The following is a 17,275-nucleotide window of genomic DNA, read 5'->3' on the forward strand; positions in this document are numbered from 1 at the left end:
ATGGGTACGGTCTCATCGACGTTGCACTTGAAGGTCAAGTATCCCACTCATGGAAGAGTGGGAGAATTACTCGTCAGTCAAGCAATGGCAAGGCAGTGTTTGATGTCTGCAATTACTCGGCCTCCCAAGAATTCTGAAGTGGAGGCAGGTAAGAAAACTCCATAGCAACTAATGGGCCCTGTAAAAGGACATGAGGCTGGGAAATGTAGTTAATCATCGGAGGACCTAGAGAGGGTATTAATAGAGGAAGATGAGGAAAGGTATTTTCAAGTGCGCTCACATTTGCCAGCTTTGGAGAAAGTACAGTTGGTGAATTTTCCGGAAGCCAACATTGATATTTTTGCTTGGACTACGTATGATGTCCCAGGGATTGACTCAAGGTTTATTTGTCATCAGTTGAATGTTAATCCCGAGGCTATGCCGCGCAAACAGCCTCCTCGGCATGCATTTTGGGACCATGTTGAGGTGGTAAGGATAGAAGTGAACAAGTTGAAGTAAGCTGGAGCTATTAAAGAAATCTTCTATTCCAAGTGGCTGGCCAACACTGTGGTAGTTAAAAAGAAGAATGGGAAGTGGCGAGTCTGTGTAGACTTCACTGATCTAAATAAAGTATGTCCAAAGGATCCCTTCCCCATTACTAGAATTGATCAGTTGGTGGATGCTACTGTAGGGCATCCTTGGATGAGCTTCTTGGACGCCTTCTAGGGATATCATCAGATACCCTTATCATTGCCCGACCAGGAGAAGATAGCTTTCTGTGCTCCCAATGGAAATTACCATTACCGAGTGATGCCTTTCGGCCTCAAAAATGCAGGATCCACATATCAAAGAATGGTGACTCGAATGTTTGAGTCACAGATAGGAAGGAATATGGAGGCTTACATTGATGATATGGTGATTATAGAGGATCATTTAGCAAACTTGGAAGAGATATTCTCAGTTCTGAAAGAACACAAGTTACGCCTGAATGCCTCCAAGTGCTCCTTTGAGGTTAGCTCGAGGAAGTTTCTTGGTTATATGATAACGCACCGGGGAATTGAGGTCAATCCTGATTAGATTAAAGCTATCAATGGCTTGCATCCTCCTCGGAATCCCAAAGTGGTGTAGAGATTGATTGGAATGGTGACTGCTTTAAATTGGTTTATCTCCCAATCTGCGGATAGGTGTCATCCATTTTTCCAACTCCTTCACAAATGGAAAGATTTTCAGTGGACTAAGGAGTGCGTAATGGCCTTTGAAGTCCTTAAAAATATTTATCCAATCCTCCCATACTTTCTAGGCCTGAGAAAGACGAAGTGTTGTACGCCTACTTAGCAGTCACGGATTATGCTGTCAGCCTTGTCCTAGTCAGGAACGAGGATGGGATTCAAAGGTCTCTCTACTATGTTAGCAAATCTCTATAAGATGCTGAAACACGTTATCTACCCTTGGAAAAGGCAGTGCTGGCTATTGTACACGCCACGAGGAAGCTCCCTTATTATTTTTAGGCCCACATTGTGGTGGTACTTACCCAGCTCCCTTTACAAGCTCTTCTGAGGAAATCAGAATACATTGGCAGAGTGGCAAAATGGGGAACAAGGCTCAGAGCCTACGATGTCAAGTACATGCCTCGGCCTTCCATTAAGGGGCAAATCCTTGCAGACTTTGTGGTGGAATTCACCGAGGGTAACATCAAAAAGGATGAGGAGATTATGGGGGTAATGGTTACCTCATCCATCATAATTCCCCTGTGGAAGGTTTACATTGATGGAGCGTCTAATCGAAAGGTAGCAGGAATTGGTATTGTGTTGATTACTCCCGAGAAGTTGATCGTGGAGAAATCATTACGGTTAGGTTTCCTAGCTATTAATAATAAAGCCAAGTATGAGGCCCTTCTAGCAAGTATCACAATGGTCAGATAGTTGGGAGGAGAAGTGGTAGAATTATATTCTGATTCTAGATTAGTCGTGGGCCAAGTCAATGGAGAGTTTGAAGCTCGGGATGAGAGGATGTAGGGATACCTTACTAAGATGAAGTACGCCTTGACCTGGTTCAAGAGTTTTGTACCAAAGCAAATTCCTAGGGGACAAAATGCTCAGGCCGACTCATTGGCAATGCTTGCTACGTCCCTAGGGTCAAAGCTTCCTCGGGTTGTCTTGGTAGAGGACACGATTAATTCTAGTCTCGCTAAGGGACCTGTGGTTGGGGTGCACAGTATCCAAGTGGGACCAAGCTAGATGGATAGGGTTTGTTGCCCGAGGACAAGGTCGAGGCAGAAAAGGTGCCTAGAAATGCTCTCCGCTATTGATTATTTGAAGAGCAGAAGTTATACAAGCGCTTTTATTTAAGGCCGTATTTACTGTGTGTACATCTTAAGGCTGTTGAGCCCTTGTTGGAAGAGCTGTATGAAGGCATATGCGGGAGTCACACTGGTGGAAGGTCTTTAGCTCACAGGGCTTTTACCCAAGGATATTGGTGGCCGAGCTTGTAAAGGGCCTTCCAAGACTATGCAAAGAAATGTGACCAGTGTCAAAGGTATGCACCAAATATCCATCAACCAGATGGAGTTTTGAATCCATTATCCAGCTCCTGGCCATTTGCTCGGTAGGGCTTGGATATCGTCGGGCCCTTTCCTCGAGCTATTGGTAATTGAAGATGGCTCACTGTCGGCACGAACTATTTCACTAAGTAGGTGGAAGCTGAGCCACTAGCTAACATCAGGGATGTAGACGCTAAGAGATTCATGTAGAAGAATATAATAACCCAGTTTGGAATTCCACACACATTGATCTCAGACAATGGTCTTCAGTTTGATAGTAAAGCCTTCAAAAGATATTGTGGGGACCTGGGAATTAGGAATGGGTATTCTACACCCGCCTATCCCCATAGAAATGGTCAGGCTGAGGCCACCAACAAGGTTATCGTGGCTGGATTGAAGAAAAGGCCGGATGATGCAAAAGGAAAGTGGGTGGACGAGTTACACCATGTGTTATGGACCTATCGCACCAACCCCCGTAGATCAACAGGAGGGACTCCTTTCGCAATGACATACGGGGTAGAGGCTGTGATCCCTCTGGAGTCAGGATTCCTGACCTTGAAATATGATCAGTTTAATGTTGAAGAAGACAATCATATGCTCCTTGATAGCCTTGATACGGCCGAGGAGAGAAGAGAAGTAGCAATAGTAATAATGGCTTGTTATCAGAAAAAACTCAAGCAAAGTTATGACAAGGGAGTGAAGTTGAGGCCATTGGCTCCAGGAGAACTTGTACTTAGAAAGGTGGTGGGAACAACAAAGAACCCTGCTTGGGGCAAGCTAGGCCCTAATTGGGAAGGGCCATACAGAATTACTTCCACAGCTGGCATTAGGGTTTATTATTTAGAAGACTTGGATGAAAATGCAATTCCTCGTCCATGGAATGTAAACAATCTACGACAATATTATTATTATTAATAATATGACTTCTTTTTGCCACGTACATTTTGATTACATTCTGTTTCTTCTTGTTTATGGATGTATTGAAGTAATTAACATAGTGGAAAAATATTCTAAATGTTAAACAGAACCTAGGCCTTGTTCGGCTCCTCGGGTCACAAGCCTAGGGTAAATTAACATTGAGAAAAAATATTCTAAGTATTAAACAGGAACCTAGGCCTTGTTCGGCTCCTCGGGTCACAAGCATAGGGTAAATTAACCTAGAGACAAAATATTCTAAGTGTTAAACAGAATCTAGGCCTTGTTCAGCTCCTCGTGTCACAAGCCTAGGACAAATTAACATTATATTGAAATATTCTAAGTGTTAAACAGAACCTAGGCCTTGTTCGGCTTCTCGGGCCACAAGCCAACAAGGCCTAGGGTAAATTAACATTGTAGCAAGATATACTAAGTGTTAAACATAACCTAGGCCTTGTTCGGCTCCTCGGGCCACAAGCCTAGGGTAAATTAACATTGTAGCAAGATATACTAAGTGTTAAATAGAGCCTAGGCCTTGCTAAGCTCCTCAGGACACAAGCCTAGGGAAAATTCACGTAATGGTGAAATGTTCTAAGTAAAGGAGGAAGTTAGATTTGACATGGCCATTCAATGCCCAAACAAGGGAACGTGTGTGTTAATAGTGAGGTAAATTGCTTTGGGAAAAGCCTCGGAGTTGGGGGTTTCATCAGGTAAGTCCACTTAGTGATCCCAAGCCCCAAATTAAAGTAAGTTTACGTTTAAATTTTTCTTGGATCCTACAAATTAATTTGTTAACTGTTGCCCATGCTATGTCAGACTACATGTAAGGACAAAGAACAGGTTATGAATAAGCTATAAGTTAAAGTATTAGTAATATTGATAGAAATGGATAAGGCTGTGAAACGTAAGTTGATAGGTATATTTTTTATAGCAAAAACACATAAAATAAAGTTAGTTTTGTTTTCATTGATAAAAAAAAAAAAAAGTACAAATGAACACAAAAGACAAGCATGTGAGGTACTGGAGCCTGTTTACAAAGTTAGCCCTTTTGTTCCAAAATTACAAAGAGATGTCAAGCTGAAGCTTCCTTCCCTTTCCCTTTCTTCTCGTGGCCCTTTTCTTTTTTCTTCTGTTTTAATTCGACCACCTCTGCTGTTTCTTCCTCTTCTATGTCCACCATCGGGGTCGCTTGAGATTGATCTTGCTCTTGGTCTTGAGGATTAACAGTAGAAGGAGTAGAAGTGGGCTGGTCTAATGAAGAGGGAGGAACGAAGCTAGTGTCAGCTTAAGGCAGAGGAAGGGTAGGTGGCAAGTGCAAAGCTGAGGGGTAATACACCTTCTCAGGAGCCCTAAGTTCTGAGTCAGCGTTAACCCCAGCAGCATTCAACGCTTAGCCCCACACCTCCAGGCAGAATGCCCAAGCAACATCCCTGAGTTGGGCAGTAAGACTTTCCGCAGCCTTAATCATGCCTGCATCGTAAGCTGCCTGCTCGGTCTGGGACATTTTTGCCTCCTTGGCCTCAAATTTTTTTCTTCGTTTGCTTTAGCTCTACCAAGTTCAGGGCCATTTTGTTCTCGGCCTTCTTTTGGGTCTCCAATGCTTTGGCTGCTTGCCTTTCAAAACTTTTGAGGGCTGATTCAACATTCTTCTGCACCCTTTCCACCTCGGCCAGCTGAGTAAGGGTGTCGTTCAACTTCTTGACAGCCTCCGTGTGGGCTCTCTCAGCAGCCTCCATTTTTGCTTCGGCTTTCCTAACTATGTCCAACGAATGGTCAACCCATTCCTCGGCCATGAAGGCAGCTTGGACAACCTGAAAAGTACAAAAACAACATAAGTATTGGGTAAAATAATAATAATAATAATAAATCGATCAAAAATCAGTTACCTTAGCCTAATTCTGTTTCAAAGAGAGGAAGACCTCGCGTTTCCTGAAGGACTTCAGCTCTGCCATGTCCTCTAGCAGGCACAAGGCTTGAGCTTCCCTTTTGGGGGTCCCTCGGATTGGCGTCATCAAAAACGGGGTTGCCAGAACTAAGGGTGAAAATTGGCCTCCAAATGTAGGGCTTCTTGGGTTGGTCCCCCTTAGTGTCCTTAGAAGTCCTAGTGGACGAGGACCTTCTTTGTTACCCTCTCCCGGTACGGGCATCCTTAGGAGGGGGTTGATAGGATGTTTTGGTAACCTGCCCCTCCTTGGAACCTTTAGCTCCCTTGCCCTTTTGGGCTCTTTTCCTTTTCTTCTTCGTCGCTTCCATGGACGATGTCATGTGGCAGAGAGAGTGGGTGGATGAGGCACCACTGCTACTTATGGGATGTTGCCCCCAGCATAGGCATTAAGGAGGGCTATCAGGTTGGGTGTCTTTTCTTCGTATCCCATACCCTCAAGAATGTCTGTGGCCTCTTAGTTCGCGCTTACTTGTGCGACTTGTAGATGTTGGAGGGAAGTTCTGGGAGCATTCACAGGATTCTCCTACTGGTAGAAACCTCAAAGTCTTTTTCAGTGATGTCTTAAGTGGCAGGCTCGAGGGACGGATCCTTAGCCTCGTCATTTGATGGAATAGGGGGCTCTTGTGAATAAAGGAGTCTGGCTGCTAGTGGAGCGGGGTGTCTTGAGTCCCTTCTAGAAGGGGTTCAGACAATAAGAACCCTGGGACTGCCACGTCAATCAAAGCCAATCGTTGGTCCTTGGCTTTAATTACATTCTTTGAGCTCTGAAAGTGCTTGGTAAAAGGCTTGTACTCGAGGATAACATGGGCGGCTCGGAGTTGGCTGTCCTTGTGCAGAAAGATCTCCGACTTGAGGAGTCGGTTCAGGTCTTTGAAGTTTACTGAGTGCTTGGTTGGAATGATATTCGTTTGCCATACAAAACAAAAGAGATTGTGAGTAAAAAATATGGAACATAAATAAATAAAAGTAGAAATTTAAATTTTCATTTTAACAAGGTGAGACAACATCCTACATACGTCTAGGGTCCTCAGGATTTCTACCTAGCTCCCCATCCTGGGTGGGACAATGTAGTCCATCGTGCCAGTCTCCCAAGACGATTAGGAAGTCCTCGTCGATACCCTTGCTGGAGTCAGGTAGGCAGGAGATTAACCTAACTACGGGAACTCTACATTTGATATAATATATTGTTTTCCCCTTTTTAGTAGTTATACACCCAGTTCACGTCGTGCCAAGTCAAGTTAGTCTCCATCTTCCTATTTAACATATCTACACACCCGAGGACCCTAAATACGTTTGGGGAGCATTGGGTAGGAGTAAGCCTATAATTTATTAGAAAATCCCTGGTGACCCGCCCCATGGGAAGTTCCATCCCGCTTTCAATAAAGGTGATCATAGGAATGACTACGGATTCAGGGGGTTTATTCAAGACCAACCATTCACCGTATTCGCAGTGTTGGAGTTCAACACTGTCGGGGATTCTATACTGTGCCTTAAAGGTAGCCATAGCCTCGGGGGTGCCTACTAGTTTAGCGTATCTACCCATGAAGTTTGGTGGTGTAAAAAAACAAATGACAAGTGCATAAAATCAAAGGTTAGGGAGTGAACACACTTATGAACAACAGAAAGTTTTCTCCTCGGGAGCTCACTTTAACTCAAATCGCCAGAATGTGAAAATGAGCTTCGGCTAGCCCCAAGTCTTGCTTATATAGGGGTAAAAATGCGCAGTAATTTTCCTGCTCATAAATGAGGGGAAAAACAAGGACCGTACGATCCTGATCGAGCCATAGAACGTGGGGAGACAAGCAGTTGCCTGACGCCATAAATGATAAATCATGGATTCCAAAGCGTCAGGAGCGTGATGTAGGCAAGCGAAAAGACGTTACCACGTGAGAACGCGCATGACACGTATGTAGCTGGCTTGTGTAGTTAAAACTTGGCTTTTATCTCAGGGTTAATAGCACAAGTTTTAAGGGGCTGTTGTGGGGGCCCGAGGGCCGAGGATAAGGTTTGAGAACTGGAGCGTATAAGGACCTGAGGACTGAGGATGAAGCTCAAGAGTTGTAGTGTAGGATGACAAGGCCAAGGGCCATGGGCCCGAGGAGACGGGCTACTCGGGAAGGTGTTGAGAGGAGTTCAGGAACATATAGTTGAGAGGGGAAGACTTTGGTTTGGAGTAGCCTATGGGCTTCACATTGCTTGCCCTGCATCTAGCTTCTTGGCCGCATTAAATGATGGGTAACAGCTTTACCAGCCGCATTGATGAGGAAGTGACATGAACAGTGCAGATCACAGTTAGACAAGTTTTTTCCACCACCTTCTACAAACTGTGAGAAGGGACAAGTGTCAAAGCAGGAAATTGGTAGGTGGGAAATGGACGGTTAAGATGCAAGGAAGGAAGGAGTATATATAGAAAAAGAGAGACTGCATAAAAAGGGGTGATGAAAAAAGATCAGAAAGAAAGACAGGGAAAAGAGAAAACAGGAAGAACATGGTGAAAACAGTGTAATGAACAGTACGGTTTGAGTGTAACTTAGTCTCCTCGGGAATTCTTTAAAGAAAGCATTTGACTCGCTTAATCTGAGATTTTGCTTGTTTTCTTCCTTATTGACCCTCAAAATGGGCCAATTCTCTGTTGTGTTGTTCCTTCTCTACAAATTCTTTGTTTTGGGCCTGGATTGACTTGATACAGCCACTGTTCTGAGTGGGCTGTGGGCAACCAGATTTTTTAGGTCCTTACAAGAAATATAAAAAGCTGTAAAAAAAAGTTAATTACTTTTTTCTTTTCAAATAAAAAGTTTATAAAAATAGTTCCTAAACTAACATCCTTAAGATATTTGTTAATTTTTTCATAATTATTTGGTTTTTTTTTTTTTTAAAACCTTTGTAAGCTCAATGATAATTATTTTGTTTTTGTTACAGCCTCTAGAAGATCGAGCTAAAGTATCATTCTTGTGAGAACAAATTTTCAAGAGAGAGGAGGTTGATACGTACATAAATCAAAAGAAAAAAACTGAAAAGGGCTGTGATAGACAAGGCTTGTAGACGAAGACAAGACAAACATAAAGACAAGTTCACTTTGTTAGATTCCGCCCATTTGAATCAACGAGGCAATCAAAGTTCAAATGGGTCCAAGAATTTTTGAAACTCTTCTACTTGATTGTCTCATTTAAGATAGCCAACAACTCTACAGGCCACATATCTAATTTTGGATTATTTTAAGGATGGTTATTAGCCAGTCGAAGAATTAAACCTGTAGGTTTCGATACCGAAGAAATTCAGGAAGACGACTGGATGCACTGTATTAGGGTCCCTCAGTCCCTTGGCTATGCCTTCTTGATAAGATAAAATGAGGTGTTGTCAAGAGGGAAAAAATCTATCATGTATCTAATATATGTATTTATCTTTTCATGTATTTATCTTTTCATATGAGGTAGGTCTCACATATTGTCAAGAATGAAAAATTCTATCATTTCCAATACATGTATCCACTTATTCTATTTCCACATGTGTTAGGTCTACTTCTATGTGAAAGGGTGGATACATGTAATACCACATTGTCAATAGAAAGAAGTATAGTGGTCAATGGTGGGACTAGATTCATCTAGGCACACTTGATTTATTGTGCTATCCAGAGTGTATTTATCTTAGGACAACAACCAATTTCACACCCATTTTCACAACTATACTATGTGGCAGATTGTAATTTGTCACTTTCAAAGTGACCAACTATTTTTTTTCCACCACTCACAAACAGACATATCGAATAGTTGTAAAATATGAGTGTGAAATTTGTTGCGAACTTATAATTTTTCTTAAATGTAACCTTGGCTTCTTTTGGTGTTAGCGTCAATGATTTCAATAGTACATATTGCCGTTTCAATAAGAATGAAAATTTGGATATCTAATTAGTGTACTATTTTTTAGAAGCTAATTCTTGGATTTGAACTCGTGACCCGTCGCATTGGATGAAAGACACTTTTCATCAAAACAATCATTTATATTGATTATGGACCAAATGTCTTAATAATTTCCTTTCAATACACAAAATCGAAAAATCCGTTAGAAAATTAAAATTTCTTTTGTTGTGAAGCTTAGTTTAATAAAATTTATTATTGAAAATCATTGTTACCATAGTTGCAATAAATATACAAAAGTAATTAGAATTGCAACAATTTTATAAAGGAAATTACATTAACTGAAGTTTAAAATCATTTTTATTATCCTTATATATCTGAGTATATATATACCAAAAATCAATTAGTGTTGTTAATCAAAAAACAAATCACAAAAGATCCCTCTAATCAATGTACCTTCTGCACCGATCATGTCTCTGGGAGGAAACTCAGATAAAAGTACTTAGCTAGCCACAAGCCATTGGATTGATCCCATACTTCAACTAATAAACTCCTTGAGCTCATTGACCAAGAGCCTCTTTGGTTTAAGCTTCCATCACCCATTACTCATTTTGGGCGGGTCCCACGCCTAAGATGCATGTTTGGCTCAGTTCTCATTTTCAGTTCTTATCACCCATAACTCAACAAAATGAGTAATGGGTGAGTGAGAATGAAAAAAAGAGAAAAAAGAAAAAGAAAAAAGAAGGTGTTTCTGAGTGATGAAAATAGAGTGATGATGGCAATGTTTTAATTCCACTCAACTAAAGAAAAATGAAGTTTGTATCATCTTTAAAACTTTATATTTGCCCCCTCTTTCGAAACCCTACAATTTTTACATTGATTTCATTATAAGAGTATTTGCATGAGTTGTTGTAAAATAGCATAAAATCCCAAATTTACTTAATCTAACCTCAAAATATACCAACATCAATCTATGCATCATTATTAAAAAAAAAAAACATTTGTGCTATAGTAATTATGTAAATTTACACAGTTGCTATAGGCAAATGAAGATTTTAGTAATTCTTTAGATTTAGGGTAGAAGTTTTTGGTAATAGATAAAAAATTGACAAGGAAATAGCATTTTAATGAAATGTAGTGTAAAATATGATGTAGAGTGTTTTGAAAAGTGAGTATGTAAAAATAGAAAAAGTATGTGCTTATGCTAAACTAGACATGAATTTTTGTATGAGCTGATGTTAATGCTCAAATGAAATAAGAAATAATGATGTTTTGTGTCTTTGTTTTTGTTAGTAGATGATTGCATTGTAATATGTTATAAAACATGATTTTATATTTTTGTCTTTGCTAATAAATTGTTAAACTAAATGGCGCTTTCCTAACTCGAAATCTTAGCTTTGTCCTTAATTGAAAGAAAGTCTTTGCAGCATCATGTCAGTGTTCATTACAATGACCTATTGCCACCCCTTTTGTATTAAATGCAATGTGATAAACCCACATTATACAGCATTAGGTGAGTACCTTTGGCAGCAGCGATCAAGATCTTTGTTTTTAAAGTTTGGCGACTGTAACACTCGGTATTTTCACAATCGTGCTTCTCACAGGTACAAGAGGAATAGAATCCATGGACTAAAAAACAATGACAATGAGTGGTGTACTTCGGACAGCCAAATTGCAGAAATAGTAGTTAGATTCTATGAGTCTTTATTCACCTCTTCGCAACCTTCTGATATGCAAACGGTGCTGGAGGCAATTGAACCCAAGGTAACAGCGGATATGAACCAGGAACTTACTAAAGATTTCACTAGAGATGAGGTTGAATTTGCTCTGAAACACATGGAACCTTGGACGACACCAGGTCTAGATGGTATGCCTCCAATCTTTTTCCAATCCTTTTGGTCTGTGGTGGGTGATGATGTTACCTATGCTGTGCTTGACTGTTTTAATAATTGTTATATCCCACATGACCTTAATCATACTTTTTTTGCTCTCATTCCTAAAGTAAAAAGCCCTGAATTTAGACCAATTAGTTTGTGTAATGTCATTTACAAATTGATGTCTAAAGTTCTAGCTAATCGTTTGAAGAAGGTGCTGCCTTATTTGGTTTCTGAAAATTAGAGTGCATTTCAGGCAGGGAAGGTTATTACGGATAATATTTTGATGGCTTTTGAAATTCTCCATTATATGAAACATCACCAATCGGGCAAAAGAGGCTTTATGGCTTTGAAACTTGACATGAGCAAAGCTTATGATCGAGTGGAGTGGGGTTTCATGGAAGGGTTGCTAAGGAAGATGAGTTTTCATGAGAGATGGATTGCTCTGATGATGGAGTGCATTACCACTGTTTCTTACCAGGTATTAATTAATGGAGAACCTACAGGTACCATTCACCCAAGCAGAGGTATAAGACAGGGTGATCCTTTCTCACCCTATCTTTTTCTCCTTTGCACTGAAGGACTCCATGGATTGATTAACCAAGCTGTTATATCAGGGACGATTAGGGGAATTTCCATTTGCAGCCTTATGGCTTATGACAGAATGCCAACATGTTATTAGCATCCTTATGGCTTATGAAAAAGCTTCCGGACAGCAGCTAAATAGAGATAAAACAACTCTATTTTTTAGCAAGGCCATTCCTTAAGTGATGCAAGAATCTATTATTTCTATGATAGGTGTGCCAGAAATCAAGCAATATGAGAAGTATTTGGGTCTTCCCTCCTTTGTGGGGCGGAGCAAAAAAGCTAGCCTCCTCTATATAAAAGAGCGTGTGTGGACAAAAATTAGGGGGTGGAAGGAGAAACTTCTTTCTCAAGCTGGTAGGGAAATTCTTTTGAAGGCAGTGGTCCAAGCCATTCCGGCATATTCTATGAGTTGCTTTAAATTGCCCACCACTTTATGCAATGAGGTTGAGATCATGATTCGAAAATTTTGGTGGGGACAAAGAGGTGATAGGAGGAAGGTTCATTGGGTGAAATGGAGTAAACTTTGAAAGCCTAAGAGCGAAGGAGGTATGGATTTTCGGGAGCTAGAAAAATTTAATGAGGCTTTGTTGGCCAAACAAGTTTGGAGATTGGCATCAAACCAAGACTCTCTATTCTACAGATTTTTCAGAGCAAATTTTTTTCCAAATGGATCAATTTTCGATGCCAAGGAAAAAAATGGCTCCTATGCTTGGAGGAGTATTCTCAAAGGGCGTGAAGTCATTACGAGGGGTATGAGATGGAGGATTGGTGACGGAAATTCAGTCCGGATATATCATGATAAATGGTTACCAGCTACTGAACATGGAAGGGTCATTTCTCCCATTTCGGACAGCAACTCAAAGGCTTTGGTGTCAACTCTGATTGACCATGAGACATGCAGCTGGAGAGAGGCAGAGGTTGATAGATTATTTTTGCCTATGGAAGCTTCAATCATTAAAGCTATTCCCTTGAGTTTCTCTACCAAGTGTGACACAATTTTCTGGCCAAGGAACCATGATGAGGTCTATTCTGTCAAATCCGGACACAAGTTGCTCATGGAAATGGAGTGTGGGAATGGAGCAGCTTCTAGTTCATCTTCTATGGGAGCGATGAAGAGCACTTGGAATGGAATTTGGAAGTTAGAGGTCCCAAAAGCGTATAAGATTGCTCTTGTGGCATGCTGGAAATGACTCACTACCTACAAGAGTCAACCTGGCCCGCCGCAAGATGTCAACAGAGACCACATGCTCCCTTTGCAAGTTAGAACCCGAAGATACATTACATGCCCTCTAGAATTGTCCACTTTTATCCACGGTTTGGCAGGTGGCTTTTGCTGATTTGGTTGCTGATACTAACAATGTTTTTGATTTTTTGAACATTATTCAGCGTGCACAACAGGATAGGTCCCGCTTTGCTCTGTTTGCATGGACGACTTCTCTAATTTGGATGCACAGAAACAAACTCTGGTTCGAGGAAGACACGTTCCCATTGTCAAAGATTAGTTCAATGGCTTGTGAATGGCTTCGGGAATTCCAGTAATTGCGTCCAATCCACACCAACATTCCAAGTACAACGAGGTCAGTGAGATGGTGCCCTCCACCACCAGATGTACTCAAAGTTAATTTTGATGGAGCTTACTTTGCAGAAGAAAATAAGGCTGGCCTTGGTGTTATAATCTATAATGAATAAGGATTGGTTATGGCTGCTTTAACACAATAGATTCCACTACCTGCTATGGTAGAGATGGTGGAAGTGCTAACAGCGCGCCGAGCTCTTTGGTTTGCAAAGGAGTTGATTTTTCAAAGATTGATAGTTGAAGGTGATTCAGAAGTCATTATTAATTCAATCAATGGTGGCAATGTGACTCAATCTGAGTTTGGACATATCTTACAAGACATTACTTTTCTTTGCTCTTTTTTTATTCATGTATCTTTCCAGCATATTAAGAGGCAAGGTAATTATGTGGCTCATAAACTAGCTAGACAAGCTATTACTAATACTTTGGATGTTTGGATGGAGTCTATTCCTCCAGACACGATTGAAGTTTACAATTTTGATCTTCACTTTAGTAATCAATAATACTCCCTAATAAAAAAGGGTGAGTACCTTTGAATCATATCCCCTCGATCGATCAGGGGAACAGTGGTTTGTTAGGCTTCCCCACGTAGAGAACTTGTTACCAACCCCACCCAAGAAAAACATATAAATACTCCTCTTGAATTAAAGGAGGTAAGTACACAAAAAATCTCTCTTTCCATAAAATTTTCACTAACTTTTAATCTTTGCAGTACCTCCGATCAACAAGAAGTTCGGAGAAACCTTCTAGAAGGCATCAAATCTGCAAAGATATTGCCTTTTCGGCTTTTCTCATGATGTTTAAAAAGCTTTAACTTTATGTTGTTTTTGAACCCGATGGATGTGTTTTCCGATTCTTATTTCCATTTGACAAGGATATGCCAAATCTTAATTCGAGAATCAAAGAAAATGCATTAGATAGATTCCTTAAAGCCAAGCAAACAGTATCATATGCTAGTATGCTACACCTGCAGGCTGAACATACCACAAATGAATAATTCTTGAGAAACATCCAATTGGAGACCCAATTTCACAATTAGTAAATTGTGTGATTGTGAGTGATCGACATTGTCTACCTACTACTAACTTGTGAAACTCGTTACTTTTTATTGACTACTTACAATTGTACAAGCTCAAATAACTGTGAAATTGGGTGTGAAAATATTTGTTTGTAATATTGTTGGATCACAATTCAGCAAAAACAGAACCTCCTCCCCGCCCCCCCCCCCCCCCCCCCCCCCCCAAAAAAACAATAAAAAAAATCCAATTAAACCAAAAATATTGAATAGGCAGCTAGTCTATAACCAAAGTCAAAGCAAATTTCTTTTAAATTTAAAAGAAGCCTAGCCCTAACCTCTTCTTTCAGAGTCAAACGCAAATATAATGAAGTTTTACATATATTTAATAGATCTTGGAATAACAATCAGTTGGAATCAAAGCCGTACATTAATTTAGAATGTAAAATTTTCGAAATTATGAACATCTAAGATTAACGAGTTCTTTCAAAAAAAAGAAAAGAAAGAAAGAAAAGAATAACGAGTTCAAAATGTGTTGAACCCGCGAGAGGCAAATATAAAGCTCTACTAGCGTCTTGTATTTAAAACTTAGTTGCAGAATAATACATGAAAAATATTATCCATAAAAAATTATAATAATAATACATGAAAAACTTCAATATAAGTTTCTACTGTTGGGTATTCAATAGTAAAAAAACTAGTGAAAGTAAAATAAAGAATAATATAATAATGAAGGGACAAAAAGAACAACATAGTTGATGCCCCAGTCACATATTTTAATAAGAAACCAAGAAATTGGAGGGGCCAGGGCTGGGGACTGGTAATAGAAGCAAAGAACGGTGACACTTATCAAGGAAAAAAAGGGAGAGGGAGGAAGCAAGGAACAGTCATACATCTCCGGTTAGCACAGAAATAGGAACTGCTCATACCAACTATAGCAAAACTTCAAACCTTCCTTATATAAAGGTAATAGAACAAATAAAACTACTAATAGAAACTACCCATCACAATATACTAACAGAAATACTTATGCCTATTACCAGAGAAAATAAAGCAATCAAACCAGTTGCATACACCAGTGAGAAGAAAGTAATCGAAACAATCTCAATTCTGTTGCCGTCTTGCTAATAGCAAGTACAACCTCCTGCATAACAGTTCCTTCGATAGAAAATCAAACCATTAGATCACTACTGTTAAGTCTGCCTGGACTGAGCAGCACCGTATCCACCACCATAACCCCCAGTGGCTTGTGAAGGGTCAGATCTCCATGCTGCATTGGAGTACCCCGAATTTCCATTTGTGTCGCCATAGCCACTTCCCATGTAGCCACCACCCATTCCATGTTGCTCTCCTCCACTAGCACCACCACCGGCATTGCTACTTGGGGCACTTCCAGCACGACCCCCTGTAGCCCCATACCCACCAGAATTTGCACCGTCACTTCCACCATACTTACCATATCCATAGCCTTGATTCCCATACCCAGAAGCTGCACTTGGGGATTGACCCCTTGGAGCAGAAACAGCACCACCACTACCTGGAGCATTCCAGGCTGCAGTTCCATAATCAGCACTTCCACCATAGCCTGATGTGCCATACCCAGAAGGAGTTTGGTTTGTCCAAGTATTTTTTACTGCGCCTGGCCCCCCAGTTCCATAACCAGCATTAGGAGCATTTGGGTTTCCATATGCTCCCATGGGACCGCCAAATCCAGTATTTGCAGTTCCATAACCACTAACATCATAACTGCCATAACCACCATAACCGACTCCACTATTAGCAGCTCCATAACCATAACCTGCTCCACCATAGCCAGAATATGGCGGGAAACCACCTGCAGCAGTTTGAGGCTGCATATATCTACTTCCATCTGTTCGACCATCAAATGTATTTGTATTTGCACCAGAGGCCCCATAACCTTGATAGCCCCCACTACGGCCCCCACCACCTGGATTTGCATCTTTGGGAAGGGCTCGTTTTACCTCGACTGATTTACCATTCAAGTCATGGAAGGTCTTATGAAGAACTCTATCAACTGCATCCTCAGTGTCAAAGGTTATGAAACCAAAACCACGAGGGCGTTGAGTGTTCTGGTCATACATTATTACTACATCAGTTACTTGTCCATAACTTTCAAAATACTGACGAAACCCATCTTCTGTCAGGTTGGAAGGCAATCCTCCAACAAATATTTTTTTTTTGTCTTAAAATTTCCTCCCCCTCCAGAGGTTCTACCAGCATTAAAATTTCCAGTTCTAGAGGAAGTTTGCTGTTCTTCCCTTGATAAAGCCCTTTTTGCCTCCACCTATGTAGTTGAAATGAAATTTTAACAGCTGAAGGGACATAACAAGTACAAGTAAAAAGACAAATACAAGCATGCTGTTCATGCGTATATACAATGATCTAGGAAAACAAAATTTACAATGTTGCCAACAAGTTTATTTTAACAATTGGATAATCCTTTCACGCAAGAACCAAAAAAGATAATTTTCATCTCTTTGTGGGTGCATTTTGCAAACATTATTTAAAAACTATTTAATCTATGCCACCTCTCCATAAATATAAAGAAAAAAATGGCCATGCAAGTAGCAGTAAGCTAACTTAAGGAAAATTTCGTTTCCTAGGCTCTGTAATCATGAAAAGTCTAATATCCATTGATTCTTTTCTTTGACTCTCTCTCTCTCTCTCTCATACAATATATCAGTAACCTAAAGAAAAGATGAAACACCAATAGACCAATAAGAAAACAAAGGAAACAAAAAGAAGACACAGGCATTATTTTGCTCATGCTCTCTCACAATACCAAAAAAAAAAAAAAAAAACTTATTCATGGTTATCTTTACTAATATGAAATTTGTTTCCTTAAACATATTTTTTTTCTTCCCTATCATGTGGAGGCAACATGGAAACAACGTTGACATTCCCATGCATAATATATTCATTAGCAATGATGAAGAAAACATGAACCCATTTTTAAAAAATTGCAATCA

At 40.2% G+C, this 17,275-nt stretch overlaps 2 protein-coding genes across 2 annotated transcripts; one reads left to right on the top strand and one right to left on the bottom strand.

Annotated features, from left to right (window-relative positions):
- On the top strand, nt 1-4,291 carry LOC142620616 (uncharacterized). The gene is made up of 5 exons (XM_075793962.1): nt 1-148; nt 815-990; nt 1,515-1,892; nt 2,789-3,400; nt 4,250-4,291. Exons 1-5 carry the CDS (start codon nt 1-3, stop codon nt 4,289-4,291), a joined length of 1,356 nt encoding a protein of 451 aa, XP_075650077.1.
- Nucleotides 4,292-15,176: 10,885 nt separating this feature from the next.
- LOC142619336 (heterogeneous nuclear ribonucleoprotein 1-like) lies at nt 15,177-16,584 on the bottom strand. The gene has a single exon (XM_075792400.1). It carries the CDS (start codon nt 16,385-16,387, stop codon nt 15,479-15,481), a length of 909 nt encoding a protein of 302 aa, XP_075648515.1. The 5' UTR covers nt 16,388-16,584; the 3' UTR covers nt 15,177-15,478.
- Between the last annotated feature and the right edge of the window lie 691 nt (nt 16,585-17,275).

This window comes from Castanea sativa, chromosome 12, assembly GCF_040712315.1.
Source record: "Castanea sativa cultivar Marrone di Chiusa Pesio chromosome 12, ASM4071231v1".
NCBI classification, from domain to species: domain Eukaryota; kingdom Viridiplantae; phylum Streptophyta; class Magnoliopsida; order Fagales; family Fagaceae; genus Castanea; species Castanea sativa.

Bases quoted from the DNA above. Each gene is read 5' to 3' on its own strand.
- LOC142620616 (XM_075793962.1), top strand. From the start codon at position 1: ATGGGTACGGTCTCATCGACGTTGCACTTGAAGGTCAAGTATCCCACT. The intron at 149-814 runs GTAAGAAAACTC...TCAAAAATGCAG, and splicing joins GAATTCTGAAGTGGAGGCAG to GATCCACATATCAAAGAATG. The intron at 3,401-4,249 runs GTAAACAATCTA...ATGCTATGTCAG, and splicing joins CAATTCCTCGTCCATGGAAT to ACTACATGTAAGGACAAAGA.
- LOC142619336 (XM_075792400.1), bottom strand. From the start codon at position 16,387: ATGTATGACCAGAACACTCAACGCCCTCGTGGTTTTGGTTTCATAACC.